This window comes from Anolis carolinensis, unplaced genomic scaffold (assembly GCF_035594765.1).
Source record: "Anolis carolinensis isolate JA03-04 unplaced genomic scaffold, rAnoCar3.1.pri scaffold_8, whole genome shotgun sequence".
NCBI classification, from domain to species: Eukaryota; Metazoa; Chordata; class Lepidosauria; order Squamata; family Dactyloidae; genus Anolis; species Anolis carolinensis.
This window is the reverse complement of record NW_026943819.1, coordinates 13,197,884-13,215,967: the sequence shown is the minus strand read 5'-3', so window position 1 is coordinate 13,215,967 and position 18,084 is coordinate 13,197,884. Positions and strand designations below refer to the sequence as shown.

Sequence of the window (18,084 nt, the reverse complement as noted above, 5' to 3'; positions counted from 1 at the left end):
CCTCCAAAGAAGGAGCCTCTACTTTGGAGGCTTTTAAGCAGAGGCTGGATGGCCATCTGCCGGGGGTGCTTTGAATGCGATTTCCTGCTTCTTAGCAGGGGGTTGGACTGGATGGCCCATGTGGCCCCGCCCATCTCCCCCTCCCAGCCCTGCATCTTGGACTAGGGGAGAGGCTCAGCCCCGCCCTCTTGAGCCCACCCCTCTAAGCCACGCCCCCTTTCCAGGGGGCGCTGTCATATTTTTTCTGGAAAGGGGGCGGCAGGCCAAATAAGTTTGGGAACCACTGGTCTATAGCTTTCATCATCCCCAGCCATCATAGTCATTGCACTTTTCAACCAACAATGCTTCCAGAAAGCAATAGCAATTGTAGACAGTCTGTCTTTGGAAAAACCATAGGTTCTTCTTTTCGGTTCTAGGTTCTGGATAGATTCCATGTGCAGCAGCCATTGAGAGTCTCACTCAATGACCCTGTCTCATTCTCTTTCAGAACTATCTGAACCAGAAGTGTGAATTAGTCAAATTTTGACCTTCAGGGCCATTTTATGGCCCTCAGAGCCTTTGGAGTTCTGTCCCAGTTCCCTGATTGGGGTTTTCCCTTTGTAAAAAAAATCTCAAGGGGTGGGATAAATTCCATTTCCTGATGGATGTTTCAATGTTGTATTTTCCTATTACATTATTTGTGCAGCTTTAGACTTTCCTTTCACATTTAAGCATATCAGCAGCTGAACACCATGAGTCCAGGGTGTGTCATCATTCTTAGTAATCTTTGCTTTTCCTCAGCAGTTGATTGAGTAGCTTCCAATTCAGTAGCTTCAATTTGGACTATGTTGCACAAGACATTCTAAAACAGTGTAACATCCGTTCAACCTGCACAGTGTTAACAAGCATTAGCTAAAGAGTCATTGTCATGGCCTCAGAAATATCATCAGTCAGTGTCACAATCCATTATTGCTGCTGCCCAATAGCTTTTCTTCTGGAATGTCTCCATTGTCCTCATCATTATGTCAAAGTGTGGTGGACTCTCCTTCTCTGGATGTTTTTAAACAGATGATGAATGCTAATCTCTCAAGAGTACTGTGATTGTGTAATATTGCATGGCAGAATGAGGTTGGATTGGATGGCCTCTCTATTTCCTCTAATTTTATTGTCTATGATTCTGATCTGTTCATGAGACCGTTTCTTCCTAAATCAAATGGTTGTAAGGTAGTACCCCTATCTTACTAGGAATCCAGACTCTTGACAGACTCTTGATAGATCCTGTAGTCAGCCTCTTTGACACATTGAAATCCAAAAGTTGTAGTTCATTAATCTAGTATTCAGGAGAACTTCAGGAGAACTGCAGTGAGATATACAAATAAAAAGCACATAAAAAATAGGGACCACCCCAGTGTATACTTTTGGTTTCATTGAATGCCAGATGATTTAGTACAAATAATGCATTGATTTGCATTTATAAGTCATTTCAGATAAATGCAAAAACAGACTGATCAACATTTACATTTTTCATGCAGGGTGTTGTCCATTAAGAATCACTACCCAAGTACCAGAGTCATAATACAAATCATCCAGTCTTCTAACAAGGTTGGGCATTTTTAAATTCTAGCATAAATTATAGTAGAGCTCGTCTTTAAGGATTAGATATCAAATTGAACAGAAATAATTTATACTACAGTAGAGTCTCACTTATCCAAGACTCGCTTATCCAAGGTTCTGGATTATCCAAGGCATTTTTGTAGTCAATGTTTTAAATATATCATGATATTTTGGTGCTAAATTCGTAAATACGGTAATTACAACATAACATTACTGCGTATTGAACTACCTTTTCTGTCAAATTTGTTGTATAACATGATGTTTTGGTGCTTAATTTGTAAAATCATAACCTAATTTGATGTTTAATAGGCTTGTCCTTAATCCCTCCTTATTATCCAAGATATTCGCTTATCCAAAGTTCTGCCGGCCCGTTTAGATTGTATAAGTGAGACTCTACTGTATTTAATTTTCCAATTGAAATCCTACTATGCCATATTCAAGCTGCAGTGTGCATTTTGTTGGGTAGTCCGACCCCAAAGAATGATGGTTTTATGTACTTAAAAATTGGGATGGGAATGTAGTCTGTGGCAGAAAAATGGAGGTGGGAAAGTCCTATGGAGTCACATTCTTTCCTACTGTATTCTAGTGGAAAGTGCAAGGAGGAATGGAGCCAAAATCAAATCACTGAAAAAAGAGTATCCATAGAAAAAAGTTTGCAAATGGCATTTTTTAACATGCCCCATGGAGGCAAAGAACAATTCAGCGCAGTAGCCATGGGATGTGAAAAATCCCAGGTGAATAAAAAATAGAAAATAGAGAGGAGAATGGAATGGGATAGCTTTGATGAAGACAACAAAGCTGGATGGAATTCTGAACAAAAGCACTGCTGTTGCAAAGATGAAGATAACTGGGAAATTCTGTTAGATGAGCAGGTTTCGTTCAGTTTCCTTGAATTTTACACCAGTTCCATTTTGCCCTCAGTGCAGCGGCATGAATTTAGTTACATAGGAATCATGATATTAAGTGATTTATAGAGGGTATTTTTACAAATAAAAGTTGCTGCGGTGGTGTAATGGGTTAAACCCTTGTGCCAGCTGAACTGCTGACCTGAAAGTTGGGTTACTAACCTGAAGGTTGCTGGTTAGAATCCACAAGATGGGGTGAGCTCCCATCTGTCAGCTCTAGCATGCGAGTACATGAAAGAAGCCCCCCAACAGGATGGTAACACATCCAGGTGTCCCCTGGGCAACATCTCTGTAGACGGCCAATTTTCTCACACAAGACGCAACTTGCAGTATGTTCTCAAGTTGCTTCTGACATGATAAAAAACAAAATATTTAAGAATCTTGAAATACTGAACACTTTAATTGCCTCTTTCTGTCTTTTTGTCTTTCTTTCTCTTTCTTTCTTTCTTTCTTTCTTTCTTTCTTTCTTTCTTTCTTTCTTTCTTTCTTTCTTAGAATCATAGAGTTGGAAGAGACTTCGCGGGCCATCCAATTCAATCCTTCTCTACCTTCCTTCCTCCCTCCCTCCCTCCCTCCCTCCCTTCCTTCCTTCCTTCTGTCCTTTCACTTTCTTTCCTTTCCTTTCCTTTCCTTTCCTGAGAAAGATAAGGGAGATCACTGGTGTCCTGAAATGATTTTGTTTCTGCCTTTGAATGGAACTGTGCCATTTAGCGATGTTTCATTTTGTGTCTCTCATTTTCTCCCGAAATAGCTCTACTTGCCAAAGCTTCCCAACTGGGACTGGAAGAAAGGAGACAGTGTCATCTGTTTTGCTGAACTCAAGCTCGGGTTAATAGCACAGAGTTGTTTGATACCTGGTTTGACTTCTTTGTTGACCAGTCTGTTCATTAGGGAAGGTATAGAGGTAATTCCACACTTCTTTTTTATGGGGCATTGCTTTAGCCAGAAGGTAAATGGGGGAGGTCAGGCATGAAGATCAATGATCCACCATGAAATAACCAGACCAAAAAAATGTGTTAAGCAAGGACCGCATTATTTGACATAAGCCCCATTTAAATAGGTTGTGCCTGGGGAAGAGCAAAGAAATGAGGTGAACAACCTGATGTTGGTCAAACTCAGTGGTTCTTAACCTGTGGGTCCCCAGATGTTTTGACCTTCAACTCCCAGAAATCCTAACAGCTGGTAAACTGGCTGGGATTTCTGGAAGTTGTAGGCCAAAATACCTGGGGACCTACAGGTTGAGAACCACTGGTCTAACTGATGCCAACTGTTAACCCATGAGCACCTCCCCAGCCTAACCTTGGGCAAGAAAGCCCTAGGCACTTTGGCTGGTCATTTACCCTCAGCCTATACCTAAAGTCTCGGCAAAGTGCGTTAAAGCACTGAGCTGGAGACTGAAAGGTCCCAGGTTCAAACCTCGGGAGCAGCGTGAGCAGCCGCTGTTAGCTCCAGCTCCTGCCAACCTAGCAGTTCAAAAACATGCCAATGTGAGTAGATCAAGAGGTACCGCTCCAGCAGGAAGGTAACGGCGCTCCATGCAGTCATGCCGGCCACATGACCTTGGAGGTGTGTACGGACAACGCCGGCTCTTCGGCTTAGAAATGGAGATGAGCACCAACCCCCAGAGTCAGACATGACTGGACGTAACGTCAGGGGAAACCTTTACTTTACCTTTACCTTTTATACCTAAAGGCAGCCTCTTTCATCCATATCCCAGGTTTTACAACCTAAAGAGGTAATTCCAGAACCTACCTTTCAATATATGATGATGTCAAGATGTAAACTGAACTCTTATATTCCCTCATTTGTAAGCAAGGGAGTAGACCAGGGGTCCCCAAACTTTTTAAACAGGGGTTTACGGTCTCTCAGCCTATTAGAGGGCCGGATTATAATTTTTTAAAAAACTATGAACAAATTCTTCTGCACACTGCCCATATCTTATTTTGAAATAAACAAACTAAACGGGAACAAATACAGCCTCAATGTTAATAATAGTAATAATAATCATCATCATAAAAATAATAAAGAGGGTTGGAAGAGACCCCCTGGGCCATTTAGTCCAACCCCTTCTGCCTTTGTGCACCAAAAGCGCAAGCAAAGCACCCCCAACAGATGGCCACCCAGCCTCAATGTTGTTAATAATAATAATAATAATAATAATAATAATAATAATAATAATAATAATAATAATAATACATCTCACAGCCCTAAATACACTTGGGAAGTGTTTGACTTGTGATTTTGTGATACGAAATCCAACATCTATATCTTGTTTGCTGTGTTATACTGTGTTTTTGTGTCAATAATAATAATAATAATAATAATAATAATAATAATAATAATAATAATAAGGGTTGGGCCATTTAGTCCAACCCCCTTCTGCCTTTGTGCACCAAAAGCACTAGCAAAGCACCCCTTAATAATTAATTATTAATTAAATAATAATTAAAATACCATTATAAACAGGCAAAGCTTTGGAAGGTGCTGGAGGAGGCGGGAAAGGTGTGCACCTTTCCCTCCTCCCTTGTGCCGCACGTGTCTTCCTCGGCAGAGGAGGATTGAGCCGCTGCCACGGGGGCCGGATAAATGGCTTCAATGGGCCACATGTGGCTCCCGGGCCTTAGTTTGGGGGCCCCTGGAGTAGACTATCTTAAATCACCTAGGCTCTATCCCCTACATATGCTGAGCATTAACATATTGAGCTAAGATGCTTTAATCCTGGCTGCTATTTGTAGAGACCATCAAATAGTCTTCTAACCCACGATGTTCCCAGGACTCCCAAATGAGTATTTCATTCTTCCTATTGGCAAGAGAGTCACTGTGCTAACCCCACAACTCCAGAAGGTCTAGCAAAAACTGTGAAGAATAGCCCCTGAAAAGCATGTATTATATTATAATCTACAAGCAAAAGGAGAGATGAGTCTCCACATTTTTACTGATGGTCCACTTTATTCTTTAAAAGCCACAATGGGTTTTTAATACTGTAAAAAGTATAATACATTTCAGCCTATGCATTTTTTTAAAGATTGAGCCAGAGGGTGCTGTGTTTTATGTAGGTTTGACAAGCTTTTAAATGGTGTTATTGGTTTTAACTTTGAATTTTTAATAAGTCCTGTGTTTAATTCTTGGAGCCCCCGGTGACGCAGCAGATTAAATCACTGAGCTGCTGAACTTGCTGACCAAAAGGTTCAAATCCAGTGAGCGGAGTGAGCTCCCGCTGTTAGCCCCAGCTTCTGCCAAACTAGCAGTTTGAAAACATACCAACATGAATACATCAATAGCTACCACTTCAACAGGAAGGTATCAGAACTCTATGCAGTCATGCCGGCCACATGACCTTGGAGGTGTCTACAGGCAACGCCGGCTCTTTGGCTTAGAAATGGAGATGAGCACCAACCCTCAGAGTTGAATATGATGAGACTTAATGTCAGGGGAAAACCTTTCCTTTTACCTTAATTAAGTGCATCATTTTTAGTGTTAGTTCCTTTGGAAGAGAAGTGGGATATTATTATTATTATTATTATTATTATTATTATTATTAATAATAATAATAATAATAATAATAATAATAATAATAATAATTGAATGGCCTTTTAGAGTCTACACTAGAAATGAACTCAAATATCAAAAATAATTTACTTTGTAGAATTAATGCACTTTGACACTGGCTCAGTAATATGGAATATGAGTTGAAATTTTGCATATACAAGCAGTCCCCAGGTTATGAACAAGATAGGTTCTGTAGGTCTGTTGTTAAATTGAATTTGTATGTAAGTCAGAACCTCAGGGTTCCCTGTGATAATTGGATTTTGCAAAATTTGGCTTCTTGTGGAAACTAGGATTGGTGATAAAGCTTTAGTTGAGAGCTCTTTTCAACATGATAACTCTTTCAGGAGTGAATTTCCCTTCTGGGGGGTCGATTCTTCTTACTTTCTATTGTTTCACCTCCATCCTCAACTGTGAGTCATTTGTAAGTTGGATGTTTGAAACTCAGGGACTGCCTGTAAACATTGAAAAACGTTTGAAAAAAATAATTCACATATTGAGCCAATGATTCTAGGGCTGAGCATCAACCTGACACTGTTAGGTGATTTTATTTCCTTATGCATTTTTGGAAGTATCAAAAATAAAGGTGTTCTAGGATTGGGTTCTAACAAAAGCTTTCTTTCTTTTACTGTAACACATTGGTTAAAACAGCAAATGGACTTTAATATAAAGCATCAGAGTGAAATAGAAGGCCAAGAATATAAGGTGATGACTCAACTTTTCTCATCTGATTTCAATGACATGTCTTTCAAAGATGCTTGCCGGTGAGTAGCTGATTTTCTCTTCTCCTTTCTCCTGATTCCTTAGGCCTCACTCATAGTTATCTCAAACTGCTTGCCTAGATGTGCTTACAAGGTGAGCATCTCTGACCTTTCAACAGGTGATCATACCTGGCTAGTTGCTGGTTTCTCTCAGTGGAGTGGCTATTGAATTCTTTTTATTACTCACATTACTAAATACCTTCACTTTCCCCTTCTCCTCCATCATGTAACTTAACACAACATGTTTGGGATCCCCCAAAATTCTGCCGTCAAGATGATCAGGGCCAAGAAGTGATAGAAAGCCTCAGTCGGAAGATTTTGGGATTCAGAGGTGGTGCTTCCTATCTATCTCTCTGTTGGAGGTCAACTTCAACTTCCCTGCTTTTGCAAGTACGGTTGATGGCCCTTACCCTACTAGTGTTTAAATATTTTTCTGTTTTCAGTTTTGTTGGTCTCTATGCAGAGCCGGCCCTAGGTATTTTTAAAGTGTAGGTGAACAGAATCCCCCCCCCCCCCAAACCAATTACTGAAAATAAAAGCATTGGATAAGCAAAAATGTTGGATAATAAGGAGGGATCAAGGAAAAGCCTATTGAACATCAAATTACATTAAGATTTTACAAATTAAGCACCAAAACATCATGTTTTACAACAAATCAACAGAAAAAGAAGTCTTGACTGCGCCCCCGTATGTTTTGCACCCGAAGCGACCGCTTAATTCACCTCATTGTTGGGCCGGCTCTGTCTCTATGCATGGCCTGGGAAGGGAAGACCATCTTGTCCTCCATCTCAGTCAGCAATTTCTTGGGTCAGATCTGGAAAGTATGACCCAAAATTGACCCAGACTTGCACGTTGAGAAGAGTAACTTGCACCATGTCAGCATTCTGTTTCAACCATTCTGATCAGATTTTACAGCTTAGAGCAGAGGTTACCAAACTTATTATGTATACATATTTCTACCTACCTCCTACAACATGATGAAGAAAAGTGGTGCAAATATGACACCTTGAAACTTGAAATAGTAAAATTATTTTCACATTATACAAAGAAAAGTAAGATAATAAAGATAATAAAAGATAACATTAAAATAAAAATTACAAATAACATTTTTTAAAATCCTAAATGAGAAGGATGAACCTGGTGCGCTACTAACAATTTGCTAATGTTCAGCTCTATTATTATCAGCAGGATGAATTAATATTTTAAATATGTATTCCACTTGCACTGTTCACTACTTGTCATACAATTCTGAAATAATCTAAATTAGATTTTGTATATGCCACCATTTAGTATTATGTTGTAAGCAAGTCATTACATGAAACATACTGGATTTCCTGACAATGCATGACATACTGGTCTGCCAGCACTTGCTTGTTAAGACTTGCTGGTGGACTTCCACTGCCCATTTTATCTTTGTTTATTTGCACATTAACCTAAACTTTTTTTTCTTTTCTCAGGTTGTGCTTTGTGAAGCTGAACCTCATACTGCTAGCTATTGAATATCAGTCCGGTGCTCGTGCAAATAGGTGATGAAACATATTGCTGAACACCTTTAAATGTTACAGATACTTTGATTGATATGTACAATAACAATAACAATATTTTACAGCAAATTGATATATATTGTAGTGAGAGCCACTTGTGCTGAGGTTGATTAGCAATAGCCCCATCTGATACAAATGTTGATCTGATTCTGGAGAAATAGGGGAAACCCTTACGTGATTCAGGGTGGGAGTTGTGTTCTTACCTGCAACCCCTTTTTATCTCTAAAATGGCATTCCCTATCCTTATGTGCTTTCTGCCTGAAATAACTATATGAGTGATAACTTTTTTTTTCAATGAATAAGGCCAAGGATAACCTGTTTATTGTTATTCTCATACTGTTTGACAATAGCATTCTGATCAACCCAGCTTCCTCGACTAAAATAGATGGCAACACAATGGGGTTTTTCGTGGCCAAATCTGTAAAGGATCTCAAAAGGTAATTGCTTTTTATTATAGGCATTCCAGATTTGATATTAGAATTATATTTCAAATGCTGTGCTTTGGAGTGGATTATAGCACCTCATTCAAAACACGATGCATGCATGTGTAAAATGCACATAAGAGAGAGACAGTGTGGTGTAGTGGTTTCAGTGATGGACTAGGACTCTGGAAGGCCAGGGTACAAATCTGTGCTCATCTATGGAAAGCCACGGGCAAATCATCACTTCTCATCTTCAGAGGAAGTCAGTGACGAATTCCTCTGAAAAATTCCTTGGTAAGGAAGCTACTGTGAAAGATGTGCCTTTCAGAAATACAATCAGCCCCCCACATTCACTGGAGTCAAGGCACAGGACACTATGAAAGTGAGAAAGCACATTTTAAAAAAAATGTCCAGAAACATTTTTTTTCACATAACAGAATATTGTTTTCTGTGGAAATCAGTTATGTGGAAATCTTGCACAGAAGGAAAAGATTTTTCTGCACACTAAGCAATAGTTTATTTTGAGGAATGAATATTTCTATGTTGAAATATTATTTTCCATGCAGAAAATGCTGCAAAGACAATGGTATTTTCTACACAAAACAACCACATGTGCATTTTGCACAGAGTAAACATCAAGCTTACTCTTTTTAACAGTCCAAGATTCTTGACATGGGTTTCTTTGCACGCAAAAACATGTGGGTTTTTTGCCATTTTCTGAATATATTTTCTAAATATAATAATAAGCTTTATTTACATCCCACCCCCTCTCCCCAAAAGGACTCGGGGCAGCATTTAAAAAAATATTTCCAATCCTACTCCCTTTGTATTGCTTAGGGTTGCTCTACCAAATATTTTGACAGCTTTCTATGCGTTCAGTGCAATGTTCTTTTACCCATTTTTGTTATCCAGGGTTCGATATTATTGCAGCCTCTGCCACAATCATATTATGAACCCAGAGCTTATTGGAAAGTGCCGTTGCAAAGGTCGAAAAGGTTTCTCCATTATGAGTAAGTTTGCATTCATTTAAGAGTAACCAAACTACTTATGTTAAAGAAAGGCATTGAATTAGTAGGCTTCTTGGCCTCAAAACCTGCCTTCAATTTATTCATGAGTATATACAGTACTCTCTAACTGTCCCATTTTTAGCCCAGGCTGATATGTATTTTAAAATTTTTAAATGTTTGATTGTCAACCTTCAATTCTATTCTTGTAAGTCTCGATCAAATAATATATTTTTCTTTCTCTCCCATGTTATATTAACATGGTGAAGCTGAAAAAACAATATTATTTTATTTGTAACTTTTGAAACACAAAAAACGGTCAGTATTCATACCTCACATGCATTTGGGTTCTGTATTAAAAGGTAAGAATGGGCATTTGATCTCTGCTGTATAAAGTTTTCTTTGGATATCGATGAATGTGTATGGGAGGAAGTGTCCATCATGTGAGGACGACAGCTCATGAATTCAATGAGATGGGTTTTGTTCACAGATGATCTTCTACACAAATATGTTATTCTTTAGCATCACATGGCATCTTAACTGTGAATGAATTAACAGGATTTGAACTCAAAGTTGAAATAATAACTAAATGAAAATATTTTGTGTACACAAGCACCAAGGTGCATGTGATTGAGGACTAGAGGGTAAATTAGGCTAGATAACTTATGAATTAAGTCTTGGCTGAGCATTCATGGAAACCCAGATAGCAAGATATGTTTGCAGAGGCTGGGGTGATATAACTATATTTTTGGACTATAGCCCCAGTAGCACCAGCTGATGGCAATTTTAATGTATCAATATATGGATGATAATAGTTATATACCTGTCAGTCTGTTAATCTGTTCCACATCCCTTATATAAAGGTTTGTTTGGTAAGGATTATCTGGGAATTTCCACCTCACTAACCCTGGCACTGAGATACTTTGCAACTTTGCAATTCTTATTGATAATACAGCCATTTGGCAACATGATCCCAAAGGTGATCTCCCTACCTTTCTTGTCTTTTTGATATATGTTCTATTTTGATATAGACATTCTCTCCTCAGTTTGTCGCCTGAATTGTTGTGCTATACTAGACTTTTAATGCCTTAAATGATTGTTTTAATATTTTTGTTTTAATTATGTTTTATTTAAATTATGGCTTGGCTGCATGTGAGCCGCTCCACGTCCCCGTTGGGGAGATGGAGGCAGCATACAAAAATAAAGTTGTTATTATTATTACAGTAGAGTCTCACTTATCCAAGCTAAACGGGCCAGCAGAACCTTGGATAAGCGAATATCTTGGATAATAAGGAGGGATTAAGGAAAAGCCTATTAAACATCAAATTACGTTATGATTTTACAAATTAAGCACCAAAACATCATGTTATACAACTAATTTGACAGAAAAAGTAGTTCAATACGCAGTAATATTATGTTCTAATTACTGTATTTACAAATTTAGCACAAAAATATAATGATATATTGAAAACATTGACTACAAAAATGGCTTGGATAATCCAGAGGCTTGGATAAGCAAGGCTTGGATAAGTGAGACTCTACTATTATTATTATTATACGTATGACACAGCAAACAAGATAGATATGCTGAATTTCGTTTCACAAAATCACAAGTTGAACACTTCCCAAGTGTCTAGGACTGTGTGATGTATTTTCGGATGATGCGCGCAGATCCCAGTAGGGTGGCCTTTTGCAGTTGGCAGATCGTAATTTTGTCATTATCTATTGTTTCCAAATGCCGGCTGAGATCTTTTGGCATGGCACCCAGTGTGCCCATCACTACTGGGACCACCTGCACTGGTTTCTGCCAGAGTCTTTGAAGTTCAGTCTTGAGGTCCTGATAGCGGCTGAGTTTTTCCTGTTGTTTTTCATCAATGCGACTGTCACCTGGGATGGCGACATCAATGATCCAAACCTTTTTCTTTTCCACAACTGTGATGTCTGGTGTGTTGTGTTCCAGAACTTTGTCAGTCTGGATTCGGAAGTCCCACAGTATCTTTGCGTGCTCATTTTCCAATACTTTTGCTGGTTTGTGATCCCACCAGTTCTTTACTGCTGGGAGGTGGTACTTGAGGCATAAGTTCCAATGAATCATTTGGGCCACATAGTTGTGCCTCTGTTTGTAGTCTGTGCGATTTTCTTACAGCAGCTGAGGATGCGATCAATGGTTTTGTCGGTTTCCTTGCACAGTCTGCATTTTGGGTCATCAGCTGATCCAAAACGTTTTTCTTTTCCACAACTGTGATGTCTGGTGTGTTGTGTTCCAGAACTTTGTCAGTCTGGATTTGGAAGTATTATTATTATTATTATTATTATTATTATTATTATTATTATTATCTAGTTTGACTTCCTCTTGACACAGGAAATCCATTGCTAAAACATCCTTGATGGAGACCCATACAAATTCTGCTTTGAAACCTCAAGAATAGAATCATAGAATCATAGAGTTAGAAAAAACCTCATGGAGCATCCAGTCCAACCCCCTGCTGAGAAGCAGGAAATCACATTCAAAGCATCCCTGACCATCCAGCTTCTGCTTAAGAGCCTCCAAAGAAGGAGCCTCCATCACACTCCTGGGCAGAGAGTTCCACTGCCGAACAGCTCCCATAGTGAGGAAGTTCTTCCAAATGTTCAGATGAAATCTCCATTCTTTCCTGTAGTTTGAAGCCCTTGTTCCATTGTGTCCTAGTCTCCAAAAAACAAGCTTGCTCGCTCCTCCCTATGACTTAACTTCATATATTTATACATGGACTTCCCCTCATATATTTATACATGGTAAATATGTGAGGGGAAGTCCATGTATGCAAAGGAGAGCCTATTGCTTTCTGAAAGAGCCATCCCATTACTAAACAACCAAGAATGGTTACCTGAAATATTATTTTCTCTCATTTGAACCCACTGGGTTGGGTCCTACTATCTGGAACAGGAAAAAAAGGAAAAAATGGATTCATAATCTGCAGTATCTGAAGATGGCTTTCATATCACTCCTTAGATGTATGTTTTCATGACAGCAAGGAGTAGAGGTGGAATTTTTTTTTTACATTGACTAAGATTGTTCCTGGCTTGTGAAATGATTAATGAAAGCCTGCGTGTATCTTTCAGGATTCTGTCATCAAATAACCCCCTCCTCTTTCTTTTCCAAATTATATCCAAGCCCATCATGCAAACTGAAGATGTGTGCATTTGAAAAATGTACAAAGCCACACAAACCATTGAGAAAGATGTACAAAAGTGTGTGAAAAAGGAGAATAGACAGAAATCCACATAGAGGAAAATATGTTACAAGAGCGGGCATGAATATTATATAGCAAAATCTGTTAAGTCATTCCACAATTTGGACACGATTGAGCTCGATGGTGGGGAAAGGGAACAAAAATCAAAGTGACAGATTTTCACATCCCGAGTGAGAAATGTAAAAACTTTCTTCCTTGATGGGAAGGGATGGTCTTATCCCACTAATTCTGCTGTTTTATTATAAATGCTTACTATGGATCTAGTGAAAATGATTTTTTTTTTTATTTTAGCAACCTTTCTATATCATTCAGATGAGTAGCTAGTCTCAATATGAGGGGAAGGACACAATATCAGAATAGCCCTTGTTTCATGGGGTGCTTTTGAAAATCAGGCCAAGGATGTTAGAAAATTGCTAAGTGTAATAAATTTGACTTGTACTGTTAACCCTACTAGGCAGCTGTCAGTTCTCATTTCGGAGCCACTTTACCAGCGACTGTGCTGCTAGGCATGGTGCCAGTTATGTCTTGCTTTTAGCCCTTTGCTCGGGCTCATTGATGTCCTGAGCTGAAATGTTAGTATAAGGGACCTACAAAACAGAGATTTCTATCTTCAGTGCCATTATAAATTATAGCTAAGGTGAGCTGCACTAGGTAGAGAACTGTTACTCACCCCACAACACTAGCTGTGTCCTTTCCCTTTGCACCCTTCAAGAGCTTATTCGTGAACATCTGTATCTCTCATCTCAACAGCAGATGGCAGGCAAGCCCTGCTACTAACTCCGCTGCTTTGTCTCCTTTGAACATTACACAAACCAGGGAGAACGGAAACCGGCAAGAGCCTGAACAACACACTTGTCAGCCTGCCCACATTTAACAATAATGAGAGATTATTATGAAATGCTTCTGAAGGTCTTTCTCTCCAGTGCAGGGAGGAGGTGAATGTTTATGGACTGCAAAGCCCATCAATGCTACTGCATGGCCAATGGTTAGAAATACTTAAGGGCTGAAAAACTAGGCTTATACTCGAGTATATACAGTACTTAAGTATTTCTAAGAAATTCCTTATCAGAAGCGACGTGCTAGCCATTTAACAGCCATTAATCTTTTCATAATCTATCATATTATGTCCAGAGGAGGGCGACTAAAATGATTAAGGGTCTGGAGAACACGCCCTATGAGGAGAGGCTTAAAGAGCTGGACATGTTTAGCCTGCAGAAGAGAAGGCTGAGAGGAGACATGATAGCCATGTACAAATATATGAGGGGAAGTATGAGGGAGCAAGCTTGTTTTCTGCTGCCCTGCAGACTAGGACACGGAACAATGGCTTCAAATTACAGGAAAGGAGATTCCACCTCAACATTAGGAAGAACTTTCTCAGTGTGAGAGCTGTTCAGCACTGGAACTCCCTGCCCCGGAGTGTGGTGGAGGCTCCTTCTTTGGAGGCATTTAAGCAGAAGCTGGATGGCCATCTGTTGGGGGTGCTTTGAATGTGATTTTCCTGCTTTTTGGCAGGAGGTTGGACTGGATGGCCCATGAGGTCTCTTCCAACTCTATGTTTCTATGATTCTGTATCTTGGGGGGGGGGGGTCACAAATCTCTAAGCATACCAATTGTTTCTAATGCTATAGTGCTATTTCCTTATGCTTGTGTGGAGTTTTGTCATGATATCAGTCACACGAATGTGAGAAACTGTCATGGGCCATATCAGACTATTTGATGCATCTCATTCGGCAATTTCCAGGGCCACAGACAATAGTCTCAGCCTGCCCTAATTGGAAATATTTGAGACATAAGTGGTACATTTCCAAACAAAACCTGTGTTTTCCCATATAATTGATCCTTCCTGTGTGTAAAAGATCTGTCTTCCCACCACTGGCTTGACAATGATACTTGATTTGACTTGGCAGTTATCACAAGTCTGAAGGAGATTATATTTGTATACCTATTTTCCTGCATGAGGAAATGTCCAAAGTGTCTCTATCTAGACCCTGCTTTTTCTAAAGGAAATTTGGAAAATGCTGTTATTGTTGTTGTTATTGTTATATTTCAGATCAAATTAAAGCTGTGCAGGATTTTTTTGTCCGTCCAGAGCGGCCACTCCCACAAGCAGGTAGCTCTGGTTTAGAAGAGACTGTTGAAACAGAAAGGTAATAAAGCTCTCTCTCTCTCTCTCTCTCTCTCTCTCTCTCTCTCTCTCTCTCTCTCTCTCTCTCTGTCATGTGTGTCATCTAGGTTTTAGTCTTATGAGTTTTTGGAAAATGTATATGGGAATGAAACTGAAAAATGATTGTCTTCTTCCTTTAAGATCATGAGGGAAAGACATTCTTGTCTCTTGCTTCTCATGGTTTAGGCGGAGCCCCGGTGGCGCAGTGGGTAAAGCCCTATGACTTGTAGGTTGGGTTGCTGACCTGAAGGCTGCCAGGTTCAAATCCAACCCAGGGAGAGCGCAGATGAGCTCCCTCTGTCAGCTCCAGCTCCATGTGGGGACATGAGAGAAGCCTCCCACAAGGATGGTAAAAACATCAAAAACATCCGGGCGTCCCCTGGGCAATGTCCTTGCAGAAGGCCAATTCTCTCACATCAGAAGCAACTTGCAGTTTCTCAAGTTGCTCCTGACACACACACACACAAAAGGTTTAGGCGACAGATTTAATTGACAGAGGTGTATCACTAGGAAACTAATTGTAAATAGGAAAATTTCAGGCCACATTACTCCACTTCTCAGGAACCTATGTGGCCAATGTATGGTAGGTGGAAAAAGGTTAAAAAGTCTATGAAGTAGTACTGCACCCTGGGCTGGAGACAAATGTTGACCCCAGCTAGCATTCTATGAGTTGTTCTTCAGGGTTTTTTCCCCCAAACCTATGTAGATACAATTTTCATTAGGTGCAACAGCCATGGGGGATTTGTTCTCCATTAACCTTCATTGGATTCCAAATCTAATGACCTAATGACCACATTGTACAAAATTGAAAACTATTTATTTATTTATTTACAGTATTTATATTCTGCTCTTCTCACCCCCAAGGGGACTCAGGGCGGATCACAATGTACACATACAAGGCAAACATTCAATGCCATATGAACACAGAGACAGAGACGCAGAGGGAATTTAACCTTCTCCAGCTTCCAGCTTCCTGAGGGGATGCTTGATTCCGGCCACAGGGGAAGCAGCTGCTTCATCATCCACTGTGACATCTTGATGGATACTTCCTCATTCCAAACGGCTGCTGGACAATTTTTATAGTGTCATCAATTAAATTAGCCTTCCTGCAAAGCCGTACCTAAAATCCTACTTGATAGATGCAACTATCTTTCAGTTGCTTAGGTCAACAACAAGCAAGGACTATTTTTTTAATGGTTGGGTGCTCACTCCGGACATGGGCTGGCCTTGAACTCATGACCTCTTGGTCATAGTGATTTATTGCAGCTGGCTACTTAAACAGCTGCATCACAACTAGGAAAACTAAGGGTCATGATAGGTAAGATGGGAAAATATGGTTTTGAATGCAGCAATAGGGAAGGGAACACGAACAAGAATGGGATCATTGTATAGGGGGGAAATCTTCAATAATTTCCCATTGAGAGTAAGCTTCTGTTTGCCCTCAAATAATAAATCATGCTGGTATTGTATATTTCTATCTTCCTATCATCAATTAGGGCAGTGGTAGATAGTGGGGCAGCTATGGAAATGTGTTCTCCCCCAAACAAAGGAGCACATACAAACTCCCATGGCATTCTTCCAAAATAGTCAGAAGGGAAATCATAATTAACTTTATAGCACAGTCTTCCAATCCCCTTCCGTTCCCTATAATATAATTTGAAGAAGGAGGGAAAGGTCCTCTCTCTCTCAACCTGCTGAAATATCATTATTAAAATGTGCATGAAAAGTCAATTATGCCAGAGGGAGGCATTTAAGAGAAGTGAGTTTCCATACTGTGGGATTACACCTTGGGGATTACAGATACTGCTGAAATCTTTGCAGCTGTTTAACTTACAAGAGGATTTTCGCTGTTGGATGTTATACAGTCCTTGCAAGGGGAGGGCTAACACTGGAGGAACTCCTTCTCCGTTTGGACTTTGAAGTGAACTGCCATCATCATATGGTAAAGATGAAGATTAGTAAGAGATTGTTCAGTATTATTTACTGGGGGTGCCACTCATGTTGTAGAAGGCTGAAGGCTTTCAGCTTTCTATATATGAGTATATAGAGAGGGGGATCTTGTAGATGGAACCCAAATTTTAACATAACATTCATTTATGGTTTAACATTCAATTAGGGCTATCCAGAAAGTAGATTATGTTTTGGAATTAAAAATGAACAAAGTCTAGGAGAAAACATTTACCATATGCAGTTGAAAGCCACACCCAAATACCACTTTTCAACATAGTGGCATTCAAATGTAGGCACTTATCATAGCGATGAATGAGCTTGGCAACTCCTTCCCCACAAAACTCTGCCACTTGCGTCCTCAACACAGCATTTTGCCAATGATGTGCAGCTGCGGGAAGGGGTGACCGGCTGGGGTGAGGACGCAAGCGGAGAAGGAGGTGATTTATTAACACACGATTGGTTGATAAAGACTTCAAATAGTGTATAACTACTAAAATAATGTATAAATATTAAAATAAATATAGATTTTCACTTATTGCGGGTAGTCCTGGAACCTAACCCTCGCGATAAGTGAGGGAACACTGTACGCATAACCTAAAGATAATTCATATACAATATTTATAACACTTTTGCACATGAAGAAAGGTTTGTATACACTGAATTGTCAGAAAGCAAGAGCATAACTACCTCAGCCAATCATGTGGACATTTTCAGATATCATGATATTTTGAAATCCTGGATAAGGAATGCTCAATCTGTATTTGATTTTTTCCTATCTTTCCCCTAGTCTGGGATCCAGATTCTTGCATTCTTTTCATCTAGATTATAATAAGACTTTGCATTATTTCTGGTAAATTCTTATTACAAGTAAAAAAAATAGATCATTAAGCAGATGTTCTGTAAGCACCTAGAAAGTAAAGCTGCAATCACTAAAAATCAACACAGGTTTCTCAAAAGCAAGT

At 39.5% G+C, this 18,084-nt stretch overlaps 1 protein-coding gene across 1 annotated transcript in view; it reads left to right on the top strand.

Moving 5' to 3' along the window:
• The window catches only part of kcnu1 (potassium calcium-activated channel subfamily U member 1), a 69,660-nt gene that overhangs the window by 22,868 nt on the left and 28,708 nt on the right, over nucleotides 1–18,084 (top strand). Inside the window, exons 13-19 of the mRNA XM_062961099.1 lie at nucleotides 1,512–1,581; nucleotides 3,250–3,402; nucleotides 6,696–6,808; nucleotides 8,263–8,331; nucleotides 8,700–8,786; nucleotides 9,684–9,781; nucleotides 15,059–15,155. Of these exons, the coding sequence (XP_062817169.1) occupies nucleotides 1,512–1,581; nucleotides 3,250–3,402; nucleotides 6,696–6,808; nucleotides 8,263–8,331; nucleotides 8,700–8,786; nucleotides 9,684–9,781; nucleotides 15,059–15,155 (687 nt within the window). The remainder of the gene's footprint in view (nucleotides 1–1,511; nucleotides 1,582–3,249; nucleotides 3,403–6,695; nucleotides 6,809–8,262; nucleotides 8,332–8,699; nucleotides 8,787–9,683; nucleotides 9,782–15,058; nucleotides 15,156–18,084) is intronic.